The sequence below is a fragment of the Macaca thibetana genome, chromosome 14, assembly GCF_024542745.1.
Source record: "Macaca thibetana thibetana isolate TM-01 chromosome 14, ASM2454274v1, whole genome shotgun sequence".
Lineage (NCBI taxonomy): Eukaryota > Metazoa > Chordata > Mammalia > Primates > Cercopithecidae > Macaca > Macaca thibetana.
The window spans coordinates 86,974,780-86,991,343 of record NC_065591.1 but is presented as its reverse complement, the minus strand read 5'-3'; the positions used below and the strand labels follow the sequence as shown (position 1 = coordinate 86,991,343).

General features: G+C 43.3%; 2 protein-coding genes across 3 annotated transcripts in view; one reads left to right on the top strand and one right to left on the bottom strand.

The window, feature by feature from the left end:
- CWC15 (CWC15 spliceosome associated protein homolog) overlaps window positions 1-16,564 on the top strand; it is a 408,388-nt gene that overhangs the window by 260,084 nt on the left and 131,740 nt on the right. The window lies entirely within an intron of this gene.
- On the bottom strand, window positions 11,797-16,261 carry LOC126935906 (serine/arginine-rich splicing factor 8). The gene is made up of 2 exons (XM_050758056.1): window positions 14,832-16,261; window positions 11,797-14,353 (listed from the first exon to the last, which is right to left on the bottom strand). Exon 1 carries the CDS (start codon window positions 15,800-15,802, stop codon window positions 14,939-14,941), a length of 864 nt encoding a protein of 287 aa, XP_050614013.1. The 5' UTR covers window positions 15,803-16,261; the 3' UTR covers window positions 11,797-14,353; window positions 14,832-14,938.

Below are 16,564 nucleotides of genomic sequence, written 5' to 3'. Positions count from 1 at the left end.
ACATCTTATCAGAAGACAGGGTTTGAGAGCAGACAACCTGTCTGACCAAAATTTATTAGGCAGGAGTTTCCTCATCCTAATAAGCCTGGGAGCACTACAGGAGACGGGAGCTTATTTCATCCCTTCAGCTTCGACCGTAAAAGACAGCCGCCCCCACGGGGTCCGTTCATAGGCCTACCCTCAGGGGCGCATTCTCTTTCTCAGGGATGTTCCTTGCTGAGAAAAAGAATTCAGCGATATTTCTCCTATTTGCTTTTGAAAGAAGAGAAATATGACTCTGTTCCATCCGGCTCACCGGCAGTCTGAGTTTAAGGTTATCTCTCTTGTTCCCTGAACATTACTGATATCCTGTTCTTTTTTCAAGGTGCCCAGATTTCATATTGTTCAAACACACATGCTCTACAAACAATTTGTGCAGTTAATGCAATCATCACAGGGTCCTGAGGCGACATACATCCTCCTCAGTTTACGAAGATGATAGGATTAAGAGATTAAAGACAGGCATAGGAAATTACAAGAGTATTGATTGGGGAAGTGATAAGTGTCCACGAAATCTTCACAATTTATGTTCAGAGATTGCAGTAAAGTCAGGCATAAGAAATTATAAAAGTATTAATTTGGGGAACTAATAAATGTCCATGAAATCTTCACAATTTATGTTCGTGTGCCATGGCTTCAGCTGGTCCCTCTGTTCAGGGTCCCTGACTTCCCGCAACACAAATGGAAAAAACATAGGTCTTGGCATCAGGAGGTTTTGGTTTAAATTTGAGCTTGGCCACTTACAAGCTATTTGAGCTCTCTGAGCCTCAAATTCCTCATCTGTAAAATGGGAATAATAATACCTATTTTGTGTTATTGACATGAGAATTAAATGAGATAACCAATATGAAGCATCTAACCTATAGCAAAACTCAATAAATGCTAGTCCTTTCTTTCATCTCTATAAGTAGATGGATAGAGTTTCACTTAGAGAAAACATAGAATTAAGAAAATCTGGAACTTACAAGACAAGTCTTTTGGGACTCTGGTTTATAATTTCAGAAAGAGCAAGTTTGGTTTATAAATTGGTTAGGTTCAGCATTCAACCTGATGATTCAATTCCAAATCAAGATAGGACCTTTAAAATACAGAACCTTTCCAGTACACCCCCCTAAGACCAAAATACCCTTGATCCATTGACTTTGATTAAGTCTCAGGCAGTTTTCCAATGCAATAGCAGTGGGATCGTTGTGGGCAGAGGAACACTCCTTAAGAAAATGCCTATGTGTAGGAGGCAACAAAGAGAGATAGACACATCATCTTTCACGGTGTGCAATGTTAACTTCCATAAGGTTCAGGCAACTAAATAAAATTAGGAAAAAAAAGCACATTGGTAGATATTAAGAAACACCTCCCTTGTAGAAGTGAGATGAGAGCATTCTGAAGATGAAGCAGGAGGGGAGCAGAAAATCCCAAGTGGTTCATGCTTAGACCCAGGAGGTTCTTGGTTTGTAACCATGGAGGTTCACGATTTGTCTAAAAAGTCTTTATTAAGAAAAATGAAAAGGAGCAGAAGGAACCATGACATTGGCCATGTCCATTGACATATCTATTGAATTCTTAGGCTTGCTACCTGGTTCCCCTGGGTCCAAATTTTGACCACCAGGGATGACTAGATGACTTGTCATTTTCACCATAGACCTGAATATTATTGCTTGTGACCCCTTGAAGATGCCTCTTCCTGGTGCTTCCTTCCACCTCCCACCAAGAGCTCCGCCTACATTTCCAATGGCATCTAGATGGTGGACTCAATTTCTGGGTCTTTCGCAGGCCCGTCCCCCTCACCTTGCCCAGTGCAGAGTGAGCCCTTGTCCCTTGCAGCAAGTTTTGCTGTTAAAGTCACTGGGCGTTTGAGGCCTTTGTCTTTGGATTATTAATCTGCTCTGCATGTACCCAGGACCCAACAATGAGGGCATCTGTTGCAAATCTAATATTAGCAACAAACTCAAGTCACATCATCTTGTATAAAGAGAATATTGAGGGAGAAACATTTGATCGCTAGCAGAGACATGCAGCATTGAACAAGGAGCTCTGTCAAATGCTTGGCTGTCTATTATTTAGGGAAGGGAGGACAGGAGGGGAGGGAGAAGACTGAAGAGTGTAAGGCTTTCTTTCTTCCCATCTGTTCAGCTCTCCCAGGGCAATATGACATACTCTGCACAACTCCTACAATATTTGACCCCAGGTCAGATGTAGAGGTCCACTGTGACCCCAGAACACACAGATGACCTGGATAGTGCCATTAGAAACAGCCACTCATGGGCCTGGGCATAGGAGGGCATTTCTTTGGCAGAGGATCTGCCTGACTAACAAGCCCAGAACAAGTCACCTGAATTAAAAACCTTTGGACACATGACTCAGAAGACCCCAGATGTTTTACCTTTTCTACCGGTGCCAGAAGTAGAGTGAGATTATTTAAGTTAGTCTCCATGGCTTGGGGCAACTTCCCAACCCAGATGGGTCATTTAGAAAACAGGGCATGTTTCAGAGGTCAGTGGGCCAACAGGTCAATTTGGCCAGGAGGGTTTCTAAGTCTTTTGAATCAGCTGCCAACATTGAAAAACCTGAAGATTTTAAAATAAAATTCCAAGTTCCAAGCTTCTCTTGAATATTCAAAAAATGACAGCCACATGGCCCTCATCCCCACACAACAACAGTCACCTCCACTGCCCAATTCCTTGGCCTTATCATGAGGCACGAGCCATTGTCCTGATAGCAACACTCACTTAGATAACTTGCCAGAGCTTGCTGGGATTTTGAATTTTCCACCAGGGGTCAAGAGTCTCACTTGAGAGGTTGAGAGGAGCTCTCTGGTCGAGTTTTCTCCAACCAAGGAACTTCCGGGTGCTGTGAGCAGTGGGCAAAAACAGAAAAGCAAGAAGGACCTCATTTCAAGGAAAAACAAGCTTCCACTACAGAAAAGCCAAGCCCAGTTGGCACAGTGACTTGAGTGAGAGAGACACGGCCAGCCAGTACAGCTTGGATGCTGTGACGAGCAACACAGAGAAACAGAAGCATTGGCCAACAAGCCTGTCCCAGCCTTGTCACGTGTCCTCTTAGCTGGAATGAAGACGGGGGAAGGGTGGGTGCGGGGAGAGAAGAATGTGCCCTCTTCATGTCTCTTTGTACTTCCACTTCCTTTAGGGCCTGAAAAGAAGGAAAACAAACCAGAACTCCCACTGGCAGTTGCTGAAGAAACTAGACTCCCATCTACGCCTGCAGCCAAACTCCCCATGGACCAAATGCTAGATGGGTGGTTCTCAACCTTCAGTGCCTGTTAGTGTCACTCAGGGAGCTTTTAAACCATTGTACTCCTGCCAATTAAAACAGAATTTCTTGGGGAGCAAGGGGATGGGGGCCCAGGCATTAGTATGTTTCAAATACGATTCTAATGGGAAGCCAAGGCTGAGAACCAATGTGCCAGAGCAGTGCTTCTCAACCATAAACTTGTCCTTGATTTACCTGGGAGGATTAGTTACAAATGCAGATCTGAGTCATAGGTCAGGGCTGGAGTCTGAGCTTCTGCACTTCTAACAAGCTTGCAAGTGATGCCCATGCTGCAGGATCCCAGCCCATACTTAGGTGACAAGGAGCTGGAGGACTTGTGCTTTGTCATTCTCTCTTCAAGTGCTTCCATAGAGAAGATAGCGGTTCTATCACCTCCAAGCCTGAAAGTAACAATAGCAATAGCAATAAAAGTAATGATATTACTATTAAAATAATAAAATGATAATAATAAAAACATCAACAATAGCAAGACTTTGATGTGTGTTTCTTCCTGCCAAACACTATGCTCAAGTTACACTTTTTAAAAATATTCAACAACAAGATGTGAAATAATTGCTCATTCTTGCCTTGGGTTCTTTACTACTCAAAGTATCTTGTAGCTTTTTAGACTTCACAACAACCCTATTGTCCTGGGTGCTGCTGTTATCGTTCCATTTTAGGGAAGAAGGAGCTGAAATACACAGAGATGAAGCTGCTTGCCAAAGCAACCAGTTTACAAGCGCAGAGCTGGGTTTAGACACAGGGTATATACTAGCAATGAGCCTGCTGCTCTTTCTCTCCAGGTACTTGGGCCTTGGAGTTGTGAGTCACTTGCCCACAGTCATGCTAATCAATAGTGGAGCTAGGGTTCAAAACTCCACAGACTGAGCTATTGGGAGAGGAAATGAATGAGGTATAGAAAGTGCTAGACACAGGCCGGGCGCGGTGGCTCAAGCCTGTAATCCCAGCACTTTGGGAGGCCGAGACGGGCGGATCACGAGGTCAGGAGATCGAGACCATCCTGGCTGACACGGTGAAACCCCGTCTCTACTAAAAAATACAAAAACTTAGCCGGGCAAGGTGGCGGGCGCCTGTAGTCCCAGCTACTCGGGAGGCTGAGGCAGGAGAATGGCGTAAACCCGGGAGGCGGAGCTTGCAGTGAGCTGAGATCTGGCCACTACACTCCAGCCTGGGCGACAGAGCAAGACTCCGTCTCAAAAAAAAAAAAAAAAAAAAAAAAAAAAAAAGAAAGTGCTAGACACAGTTCCTGGCACATTATGGATACTCATAATTTCTTTCTTTATTCCTTTTTCCCACTCCCCTAGAGCATTCCTTGGGGGCTGTCTTAGCTCTGGCCTCAATAACAAATTCCCTTAGACTAGGGGGCTTAAGTAACAAGCACTCTTTTCTCCCAGTGCTAAAGCTGGGAAGTCTGAGATGAAGGTGTCAGCATGGTCGGGCTCTTGATGAAGGCCCTCTTCCTGGTTTACAGACAGCCACCTTTTTGCTATGTCCTCACGTGACAGAGAGTGAAATCTCTCTTGTATCTCTTCTTTGAAGAGCATTAATCTCACTCATAAAGACTTCACCCTCATGACCTAAAAACCTCCCAAAGACCCCACCTGCAAATGCCATCACTTGGGGATTAGGGTGTCAACATATGAATTTTGGTGGGACACATTCAGTATACGGCAGGGTGCTGGATAGTGGGAAGAGAGAATGGAACATAGCAAATGGTATTTAAATGACCCTGCTCCCTAAAGGAGCCAAGTAATGTCAATGGCATGGACAGAGGAAAGGAGAGGGTTGACAGTAAGTCACACCCACTTCCTAGAGTGAGGCAGCCAATGGGGTGACCAAAATCAGCCCCCATACCTCTACAGGCTCATCCTGTGCCTGGAAGAACTGGCAGGAAAGGAATATAGGTACCTAAGGCAGCCGTTGCTACCAAGAAGGGTGATCTGTATCCATTTGTCAAGCATGATTGGGAGAAAGTGATCAAAAGGGCTGCAGTGAGACGAGGAATGGACTGAAGCAGCTCTGAGAGCCCATGTAGCTTTGGCACTGAACTTGAGGCTGACTGCTCCCAGCAAAAGACACATTTCTCCAGGGGTTCTGAAACTAGCAGCATGGAGGAGAGCCTGGATATTGCTATGGTTTCTTAGAAGAAGCTATAGCATGGTGAGAGTGCCTGCTTGTCTGTGTCTCCATCCAAGCTGACTATAATCTCCATCTTATGTTCCATCCTTAGCATCTAGTACAGTGCCTAGCATGGAGAGAGTACTTAATTAACAATATTTGTTGAATGAATGAATGAATGGATAGATGAATGAATGAAAATCTTTTATTCAAATATGAGAAAGGATTTATTCTCTGGTTCTTCAAGTTATTTCAACCCCTGCTTAGTACTGGTTATCTTATTTTAAAAGATAATGTGAAAGTAATAATGCTATAAGAGGGAACTATGTATTTTAGCTATTTCTTATGCTAGCCCCTTTTTTCACTTTTATTGATGTTTTAGGTCATTTATTCATTTAATCAACAATATTCATTGACTTCTCACTGCATGGAAAAAGAGAAAGACAACAGTCAGTTGTATTAATCTGATCTAATCAACAATATGAAACTATAGGTAAAGTAAAGTACTTACAATTTTAGATGGCCATGTGTAAGTGTAGTTAAGGTGACATCATCATGAGAGGCAAGGTTAGGCCACTTGGTTCCTAAGGAGTTTCTCAGGTGGGAGAAACTTATTCAGTAGACACTCGATATTCACAAGGAATGGATCCTGAGATCTTTGCAAATTCCTAATCCTAGCACTTTTCTAAATATTATCCTTATCTGGAGCCAGGGTTTTCCAGTGCATAGCCTTAATACTCCAAATCTATTGCTTGTTCGACTCTCATACCTGAACTCCCACCTAGTAGCTGTTTTTCCAGAAAATTCCTACTGCAGCCTCTGATTTGAGGTTGCTCATAAGCAGCTGAAGTGACTGTTGTTAGCTTAGTGAATGCCAGGGATCTGCTGTGACTGCTAGAGTCCAATCCAATTCGACAGTAGTATGAAGTGCCTAGTAGGAGTCAGATACATGTCGTGTTAGCTGACACAGCAGGGAACCAAAAAGTATAATTCCTTCTCTCATAAGATTTGTATCTGGTAGGAAAGACAGAGCCATTCACAGGGTTGGTTGTGAATTATGAGCGCTTTCAAAAGCTCTGTGGTCCCCAAGTTCCTCCACCCCCTGCTTACCTGAAACATCAACCACTCCAACTGCTCAGGGGTTTCCAGAGGAGTATGCATTAACTGAGTTAAGACATTTATGCTTGCTTCATCCCCCCATTCAGATCCCTGCCTTGGCTCCTACTCCCTCATTCCTACATGCCAGCCCCTTTGCTAATCTGTGAGCACATGTTCATATCTCAGGGCATTTTCACTTGTCCTCTGCCCACAATGATGCCCCATTCCCGTGGTCACAGGCTCAAAGACTGCATTCCCCAGAGGTTTCGCCAGCCATTCTATCAGATAAAGCAGCCTATTGCTCTCTAACCCCTTACTCTGTTTTATTTTTCCTCATAGTCCTTACAATTACTTGACACATTATTTTATATCACTCTTGATAATGAGAATAGATGCTCCAAGAGAGTTGAAACTTCTTTCTCTTTTTCACTCTTGTGTCCTCAATTCCAAGAACAGTGCCTGGAAGAGTAGGTGCTCAGTAAACATTTATTGAATGAGTAAATGAATAAATGCATCCTGAAATACACAGACAGACGCAATCTGAATCTTTTAAGAGGCTCTGAGGGATGGGTCAAAAAAATTAAAAGATTTTGGCTGGGCGCAGTGGCTCACACCTGTACTCCCAGCACTTTGGGAGGCTGAGGCTGGCAGATCACGAGGTCAGGAGTTCGAGAGCAGCCTGACCAACATGGTGAAACCCCCCCTGTACTAAAAATACAAAAATTAGCCGGGTGTGGTGGCATGCACCTATAATCCCAGCTACTCAGGAGGCTGAGGCAGGAGAATCTCTTGAACCCAGGAGGCGAGGGTTGCAGTCAGCAGAAATTGTGCCATTGCACTCCAGCCTGGGTGACAGAGCGAGACTCCATCTCAAAATTAAATAAATAAATAAAAGATTGTGGTGAGAACAGGAAAAGATGCTCTCAGAGATCTACAGGCCTGGGTGTGGTGCTTTTTTGGGTGGAGGGCCCTGAACTATTAGAACACAAGGAAACTGAATGCCAGGATACCAGTAATACAAATATTACATTTTTGTAAGGTGGCACCTCTAACAATGACGCCCTTTCCCTGCAGTGCTCAGGTCTTGCCCTCCTTTGTCTACCTGAAACTGCTTATCTCCATAACATCCAGCACTCGCTGCAGATTAGTGAGAAGGTCCCCCGGTGTTACCCCGACAGTTGCTACAGATCAGTGGCAATGAGGAGCAACAAGAGAATGTTAGAAACTTCATTTTGAGAGGCTGGTGAGCAGAGTGGGATCCGCAGGGCAGCTGGAGTGAGGGGCTGTTCCTTAGCCTGGTTCTGTTCAATTCAGATGGGTTTCCTTCCCACTTACCTCTGCAGCTAATTCCTAGCAACTGTTTGTGGTTTTCTACTTAAAGCAATGATAGGTAATTAAAACACTGAACAAAACCCCAACTTCTAATTTCTATATGGTCACAGCTCAGTGAAATAAATGTCAGGGTGAAGTTATTTCTAAATATCTGGAAAGGACTTCTTACACATACACAAAATAGTCAGCGTAATGGTTAATCTTTATGAATAATTTAGTGTGACCAGGTTGTCAAAACCTACAGTTAAAATTTTAAAATAAATCTTAGAGTCAAGACCTGAACACCAACCTCTGCAAGTGTGCATTCAAGTGTAGTTTCTAATGCACATCTTACAAATGTGGGCTTATACGTAATAGTAATAATAGCCAACATTTATTTAGCACAAATTGTGTTTGCTTTGGTCTGAACTTGTTGTGTGCCAACTCTAGCACAGGTGCAAATAGCTAAGAGCTCCTTTTGCCCAAATAAGGAAGTGGACAGCCAGAGGAAAGAGATGATTTACTGAAAGATTGCTCAATAAGCTAGTGTAGGAGTTCTGAAGAAAGGTTGGTTCTTCTGGCTCCTGATTGTTTTTGAAATCTTGACCTTGCCCTGGCAACATTGCAACAAGGCCAAATACAACAAGGAGAGGAATCTGCAAATAAGTATGTGTGAACTTTTGTACAAATACGTGGGTAGATCATGAGGAAAAAAGGTTTCCTACTAGTGAAAGTAATAGGTAGGAGATAGTTTGGCAGTTTCTTACAAAACTGAACATACTCTTACTGTATAATCCCACAAATGAGCTCTTTGGTATTTACCCACATGAGCTGAATATTTTCTCCCACGCAAAAGCCTGCACATAAAAGTTTACAGCATTTTTATTCATAATTGCAAAACTTGGACGCCTCCAAGATGTCCTTCAATACATGAATAAATAAATGAACTGTGATACATTCAGACAATGGAATATTATTTGGCAATAAAAAGAAAGGAGCTTTCAAGCCACAAGACATGGAGGAAATTTAAATGTATATTACTAAGTGAAAAAAAAAGCCCATCTGAAAGGCTACTCTATGATCCCAACTATATGACATTGTAGAAAAGGCAAAACTATAGAGGTAGTAAAAACAGTGGTTGCCAGAGATTAAGGAGGGATGAATGGGTGGAACACAGAGAATGTTTTAGGGCAGTGAAACTACTCTGAATGGTACTATAAGGCTGGATACTTATCACTGGGAGTCATTCGTCCAGATTCAAAGAAAGTGCAACACCAAGACTGAATCCTAATATAAACTATGAGCTTTGGGTGATAATGGTGTGTTCATCAATTGGTTCATCAGTTGTAACAAATGCACCACCTTGGTGGAGGATGTTGCTGAGGGAGGCTATGCGTGTGTGGGGACAAGGTCTATAGAAGAACTCTAACTTCTTCTCAGTTTTGCCATTAACTATTCTAAAAAATAAAATTCATTAATTTAAAAAGTAATGAGTAGGGCTGTGGGAGTGGTGGTGAGGACAGTGGTATAACTGAGCATCGCAGAAATAAAGGATATGAGAGTAGGTCCTTGCCCTTGGGCTTATCCTAGAGGTAGGGAGAATGCAGAGATGCACCGAATTGTTGCTCGAATCTATCGAGCACCTCCTACATGCCTATCACATTTACATCGCACAATATCTTCACAAAAATCCTGCCCTGTAATTTCGGCTCAGAGAAAATCAATGATTTTTTGCTGAAAGTCACATGACCACAAAGTGGCAAGGCCAGGTTCAAATGCTGTTCAGCTGGCTCTACATCCAGTTTTCCTCTGTAATTAACTGCTGGAAAGGTAGAAGTGGTGACTAAGGGAAAGGTTTGCTTTACTAAACACATCACGCTTCAGAATCAACTTTGTATGCATGATACACAGCACAAGAATGGATGGGCTGAGTTTGTGACTAGAGGGAAAACATAAAACCACATCATCATTTATTTATTTCATCACTAAAAGAAAAATAACAGGCTGTGAGGGAGAAGGTGATGGAAGGAATGATTAACAGAGAATCATTATTACTATCCAGAGTAACTGCCTTCCTAGAATTTCTTGTACCAAGGATGCAAGGTCATTTGTAATGGACAAACAGAGGCACACGTTCCTGGGAGTCACCTTCTCTTTGATAGCGAGGAAGGAAACCCTTGGCAGCCCTGGAGCCATGCCAGGGAAGCTTGCTGCACAGCCGGGTGCCAATATAAGGAGTGGCCTGGGCCCAGGGAAATCTATCTTGGTTCATCACAGTCACCACTTTGGCACAGGCCTCTTGACCCTTCATGTACTGATGGGAGGACTGAAGTGGCAGGAAGATGCAGAAATGCAGGGGAACAGAGGGGAAAGCAGTGGGAGAACTCGGAGTAGAAAGCCGCATGCTTTCAGGACTGGCCTTTAGCTTCATTGCAACGTTTCTGTTTTGTGGCAGCCAATCTGAGAATCTAGTTCAGCAGTATGAACTCTTTTCATAGGGCCCTCCACTACAGTTACTTAAACCTTTTTAATGCTTTATCTTAGATATTGCAAAAGATTTCTGTAACTCCAGTTACAACAGAGTTTTCTCCACCCTTTGAATACCACCTAAGGGACTGATTGCTTTCTTTGGCCAATGGCAAGGCTCCAGTCCCCAGAAACATTCTCTAACCCACTAACCTGAGGCCCATCTTACATCAGGAGGTCAATTAGGAGGTGGGCGGAGCTTCTCCCACACAGTACCCTAACAGGGGACATTTTCCCTGACATCCAGAACCTCACTCCATAGTTCTGGTTATACTGTGAAAAGAGAAATCCCTCTCTGAACGTCCTTTCTAGCACCCAGTGAGGAATAGCACAGAGCCTTTGTTGTAACTAAGTCCCCCAGACCCCTCTAGACCCAAGCAGGCTTCCTCAAGTCTCCTTTCTTCTCTGTAGTACACGGCTGGGACTCGGCCCATCTTCTTCAAGTCTATGTTCACCCACCCTATTCTTTAATTTCCATCCTGGTGGAAGAGGGAGTTAAAATCTCCCTACCTGCCTACTTCCTTGCTACCCCAAAGAGAGAACAAAGGCTTCACTCCTTACTGCTGCAGGGAAACAGAAGTCAACACACACACATACTCACACACTTACACAGACACACACACAATTTTAGTACCTTATAAAGCTCTTATCTGAATGTCATTAGATTAATTTTCCATTCCCGTCTCAGATGGTAATGATAGGTCCTTGTTATGGTTTAGAATATTTTCCCCTCCAAAACTCATAGCCCACTGCAGCCTGAAACTCCTGGACTCCAGGGATCCTCTCACCTCAGCCTCCTGAGTAGCTAGGACTACAGGCATGCGCTACCATGCCCAGTTTGGGAACTTAAAAATATAGTGTTGATGCCTACGTCCCACTTCCAGAGATACTGATTTAATTGGTTGAGAACCAGCAAACTATGGAGAATAGATCCAGATACACAGAAAATCCTTTTAAATAGTTAAGAAAAGACAGATAACCCAATAGGAAGGTGGACAAATTCTTTAAAAGGCACTTCATAAAGGAAGATATCCAAGTGACTAAAAAACAAACAAACAAAAAAAGGTACAACTTCTTTGGTAATCAGGGTAAAGAAAATTAAAACCAAATGAAATACCACTATATACCCATCAGATTTGCAAATATTAAAAGGCCTGACATTAACAAGTGTTAATGAGAATGTGGAGCAACTGGAATTCTCATCAACTGATGATAATAGTATATATTGGTAGAATTACTTTGGAAAATAGTTAAAAATTATATAACAACATTGAACATGTACTTGACCTATAGCCAGCAAATGCACTTTTGGGATTGATAACTGAAATGTATATACACATGTACATCAGGCTATATGTATAAAAATATTCATTGCTTCCTTATTCAAAATAACTAAAATGGGAAACAACCCAGATGTCCATCAATGGAACAATAAAAACTGAATTATGATTTATTTATTAGTAAAACACTACACAGCATCAAAAATAAACTCAGCCACATGCAACAATACAGAGAATCTTAAAGACATAATATTGAGCAAAATAATCAGTACACACAAAATTCCATTTATACAAAGCTCAAAAACAAAATTAAGCAATATTTTTAGAAATGCACTTACAAATGATGACTGACCAACTATCAAGGAAAGTATTTAACATTACTCTGAAAGTTCTAGAAATTCTTGATTTTCCTTTCTCAATTTCTACACCCATCACCACCCCCAGTCTTCCTCAACTCACTAAACAGCACCCTCATCCATTTAGCATTTCAAGCCGGTGAGAAGTCATCCTTAATTCTGCTTTTTCATTAATTTCCCTACTTCTAATCTATTGTGTCTTATTAGATCTAAGATCAATATATTTCCTGAATATGTCTATTTATGTCCATTTCCAACACCACCACCAAAGTCTAAGCAATTATCACCTTTCTTTCTGAATTACTGCAATAGCCTCACAGCTTCCACTCTTGACCACATACACTCCATTCTGCACTCAGCCCTCATAGTAATCATTATAAACGATAAAATGGTGTGGCCAGTTAGCTCAGTTGGTTAGATCACGGTGCTAATAAAATGTAAAACATGTCACATCGCTCTTCTGCATGGGTTCACGTCCTCCGTGTGTGTCAGGTCTTCCACATGTAGAGGTAGAGGTGGGTATGTTCACACCTTCAATGACAACCACACATTTCTGCTCCAACAGGTCCAAAACTTTTCCTAGGTTTCAAAGTTGTTTTTCTGTTTGTTTGTTTTTTTGAGATGGAGTTTCGCTCTTGTTGCCCAGGCTGGAGTGCAATGGCATGATCTCAGCTCACCACAAACTCCGCCTCCCGGTTTCAAGCAATTCTCCTGTCTTAGCCTCCAGGTAGCTGGGATTACAGGCATGTGCCACCATGCCAGGATAATTTTTGTATTTTTAGTAGAGACAGGGTTTGACCATGTTGGCCAGGCTGGTCTTGAACTCCTGACCTCAGGTGATCCACCTGCCTTGGCCTCCCAAAGTGCTGGGATTACAGGCGTGAGCCACCACACCCGGCCCCAGGTTTCAAAGTTTTTAACGTATAAAAAGCTGCTGATTTTAACATCATATTTGGTCACATGTTTAAGATGTTCTACAGATATTTTTGCTTCAAAGCTTCAAACTCCAGGTACGCCTGGGTCTCACACTACCCCCGGGTCTCACACTACCCCCAGAAATTGACAATGCTCTCCTACCCTTAGGGCTGCCCCGTACCCGTCCCACTCCTTCCCATTTAATAAATATACCTCACCTCCCTTCGCCACCTGCTGGACGCTAGTGGCTACTACGATGCCATGGGTATCCTGATTTTTTATTTCTCAGGACTGCTCTGTGTGTGTCTGGATTCTACGTAGATTTATATTGGTAAAATATCACATTTGTCTTGACCAGAAGAAATGTCATTATGGTAAAATTTAGATTCTGGAGTCTATATATTAAAACAATATTAACTACTAACTGTTGTAACAACAAAATGTGGGATTTTTATCTACAGATCACCGCCACCTTGCCAGTTCATTCAAGAATCGAATCCTGGGTTTAGCAGTTTCTGCACAAAGGAAATGGAATATTTTTAATTGACAATTCAGTCAAAAATATTAATGAAGATCTATATGGTTGAAAGAATAAATTTATTCAACTGGCTCCAATATAATCCTATTGTCACTAGATCATAGACATCAAATTGTTATTTTTCCCTTTGCTAGTAAAGGTATAAGCAGAAACAATTTCAAAAGAACACATAACATCCAGTAGGGATAATAATGAAAGCCAAAAATGGATTATTTGAAAATAATTTTAGAAGTAAAAAAACCATAGGTATGAGGAGAAAAGAGAGAAACTACAAATAAACTGCATTGTGATAAAACAATAAAGCACATGGCTAAAAGCCTATTAAGGATTTTTAACAAATTATATTTTGAGAAACACTTGGTGCTAACAATTTTCTCAAAAGTACAAATATCCAAAAGTCACACGGAAAATAAAACAACCTACTTTCCATCAAAAGTTTCTAATTTTGAGAAAAGATAACACCAAGAAAACAATTTTAACTACAGAAACAATGGTTAGCGTAAAAAATTCATAATCAAAAAGATACACGTTTTAAGTACTTAACAAACTTATAAACCATTTCTTACATAACATTCTCCATATTTTAAGTTCATACATGTTGATATGATCAGAGTTACAATTTTTCAGAAAAGACGGGGGGAAAGGTGTGATTATCATCAGCTAGATGTGCTCACTGCATGCTCCATTATTTATCTGCAAGGCCTGGGTGACTGGAAGTGCAGTTGACAGGCATTTTAATAAACTGGACAGCCATTTGTTCTTCAGGACAAGGCGTGTTTTCCCCAGGAGCAATCAGAAGAAAACAGGAAGCAGCTCAGCACTCTGCACTGCAACAGGCCACCTTAATAGCTAACCAGCATCACTCAACTGCTACGCAGCCGGGCCTGGTGCACAAAAACACAAAAGAGATTAGACTTGTGTTTGCTAAAAACCCAGTCCTTTCACATGAAAAATCTTTATACGAATTTGGATCATACTACCTTTTAGACCTGGAGGTAAATAAAATTATCCATATTAATTTACACCACCTTTTGTAGGTTTTTAACTTTAAGGAATGAAGGCAATGTTGAAGCAATGTCCTGACAGCGTTAGGCTGTGTGTAATGGCTGCACACGTTTCCTTAAAAGTCAGGAGGCCACAAATTAGGTTACCAATCTGTTCATTTCAAACCAAAACAGTCGTCACTATAGAAATAAAAATAAATTTTTGCCTCAAATATACAAACCCAATAATGTAATCTTAGGTCGTTCACCTCCTAAGTTACAAGAAAATGTGAATAACAACAAAACGGCGCACAGAATGAATTTTGCCACCTGATGCAAAGCTTCAAACTGGTAAAAAGGTAGAAAAGTGTGACACAACCTTTTCAATAGGCAGCCCCTTCTTCCAGGGACGTTGCTTCCATGGACTGAGTATGTGATCCTTTTCCCCAAGTCCTCCATCATGTTGCTTCCTGATGCATCATTTTCTTAAGAGGACGTCTGTCCTTCCTCTTCGGGAGACTTGGGGGGCCTCTTGGATCGAGACCTGGACTTGGATTTCCTCTTGGATACCCGGGGAGGACTCCTGGTCATAGATGAAGACCTGGACCGTGAGCGAGACCTGGAGACCGAGGAGGACTTGGATCGTCGCGCAGAGCTCGATTTGGAGGTTGATGCAGAGCGAGAGCTAGTGGAGGACCCAGACTTCGAGTGAGACCGGCTGCTGTGATATCGGCTGTGGCGAGAGCGGCGGTAGCGAGAGTTACTGTAACCAGATGAGCTGTGGCGAGATCCGCTGTAGCGAGATTCCCTGTGGCGAGATCGGCTGTAGGGAGAGCGGCTGCAGTGCGCCCGGCTGTAAGGAGATCGGCTACAGGGAGACCGGCTATAGCGAGAACCCCTATAGCGAGATCGGCTGCGGGACCTGGAGCAGCTGGGACCCCGGGATCGGCTGCGGTGTCGCCGCCTGGGGCTGCGGCTCCGCCGTCCGTAGCTGCGGCTCCGCCGTCCATAGCCGCCGCCTCCGGACCTGCCGCGTGGCTCTCTCTGGCGGCTGCGGGGCAGGTCCCGGCGGCCATAGCGCGCCACCTGCACCCGCAGCTCGCGTCCGTCCAGCTCCGCCCCGTCCATGGCGGCCTCGGCGTCTTGAGCGTCGCGCCGGTCGTGAAAGCGGACGAAGGCGAAGCCGCGGGGGGCCTTGGTGTGGGGCTCCCGCGGGATGTACACGTCGCCCACGCGCCCGTACTTCTCGAACACTCGCCTCAGACTGTCGGGAGAGGTCCGGTAGGTCAGGTTGTCCACCTTGAGGGTGATCATGCCGTCCACGTCGGGAGGGGGGCGGCCGCAGCTCATGGCTCCCAGAGCAGGCCGGGCCCGGAAACTGGCGCTGCTCTGGGCGCTGACGGTGTGACCTGCGTTCCTTTCTCGCGGCTGCGCCCCGCGTGGGGACGCCGGGAAAGGCCGGGCGGAGAGGCTGGCGGCCGACCTCCGCAGGGAGCGCCCTGGAGCAGCAACTTCCAAATTCCCAGTTTCAGGCCGAATACTCCAGGAGGAAGGTTTCCTCTTAGTAGCTGAACTCCAAATGAAGCCAGGTCCCAAAGATCCTGGCTTTATACCTGGACAACATCCTAACCAGCGCCCAGCTAGTGTAATCACTGGGCTGGGTTTAAATTAGACGTCCCACCCTCCCATGCCCCTCCCTATTATTCTAATTTTAAACCAATCTTAAGAACAAAGCTAACTGATTAAAGGTCAATTTATGGGAACAGGCAATCCAGACAAATATTAAACAAAAGAAACCTAGGGTAGCAATATTAATATCCAGTGTATTGATAGGATCAAAGAAGCACATTTTATAGTTATTGAAAAGAAAATTCACTAGGAAAACATGACAGTGATGAACTTAACGCACCTAAACACACAACAGTGACACATAGAAAGCCAAGACTGAGAGTTATAAGGTAAAACTGAAAAATCTGCACTCATGATGGGAGGTTTTTTTCCCCCGTAACACCGTTTTCTCAGAAATCAATAGTGCAGAGAACAAAACTAGTAATGCTATAATAATTTGCACAACAAACAACAATTTTGATCATATAACCTGCAACAACCAAA

Excerpts from the sequence above, each read along its gene's own strand:
- LOC126935906 (XM_050758056.1), bottom strand. The coding sequence starts at position 15,802 with ATGAGCTGCGGCCGCCCCCCTCCCGACGTGGACGGCATGATCACCCTC.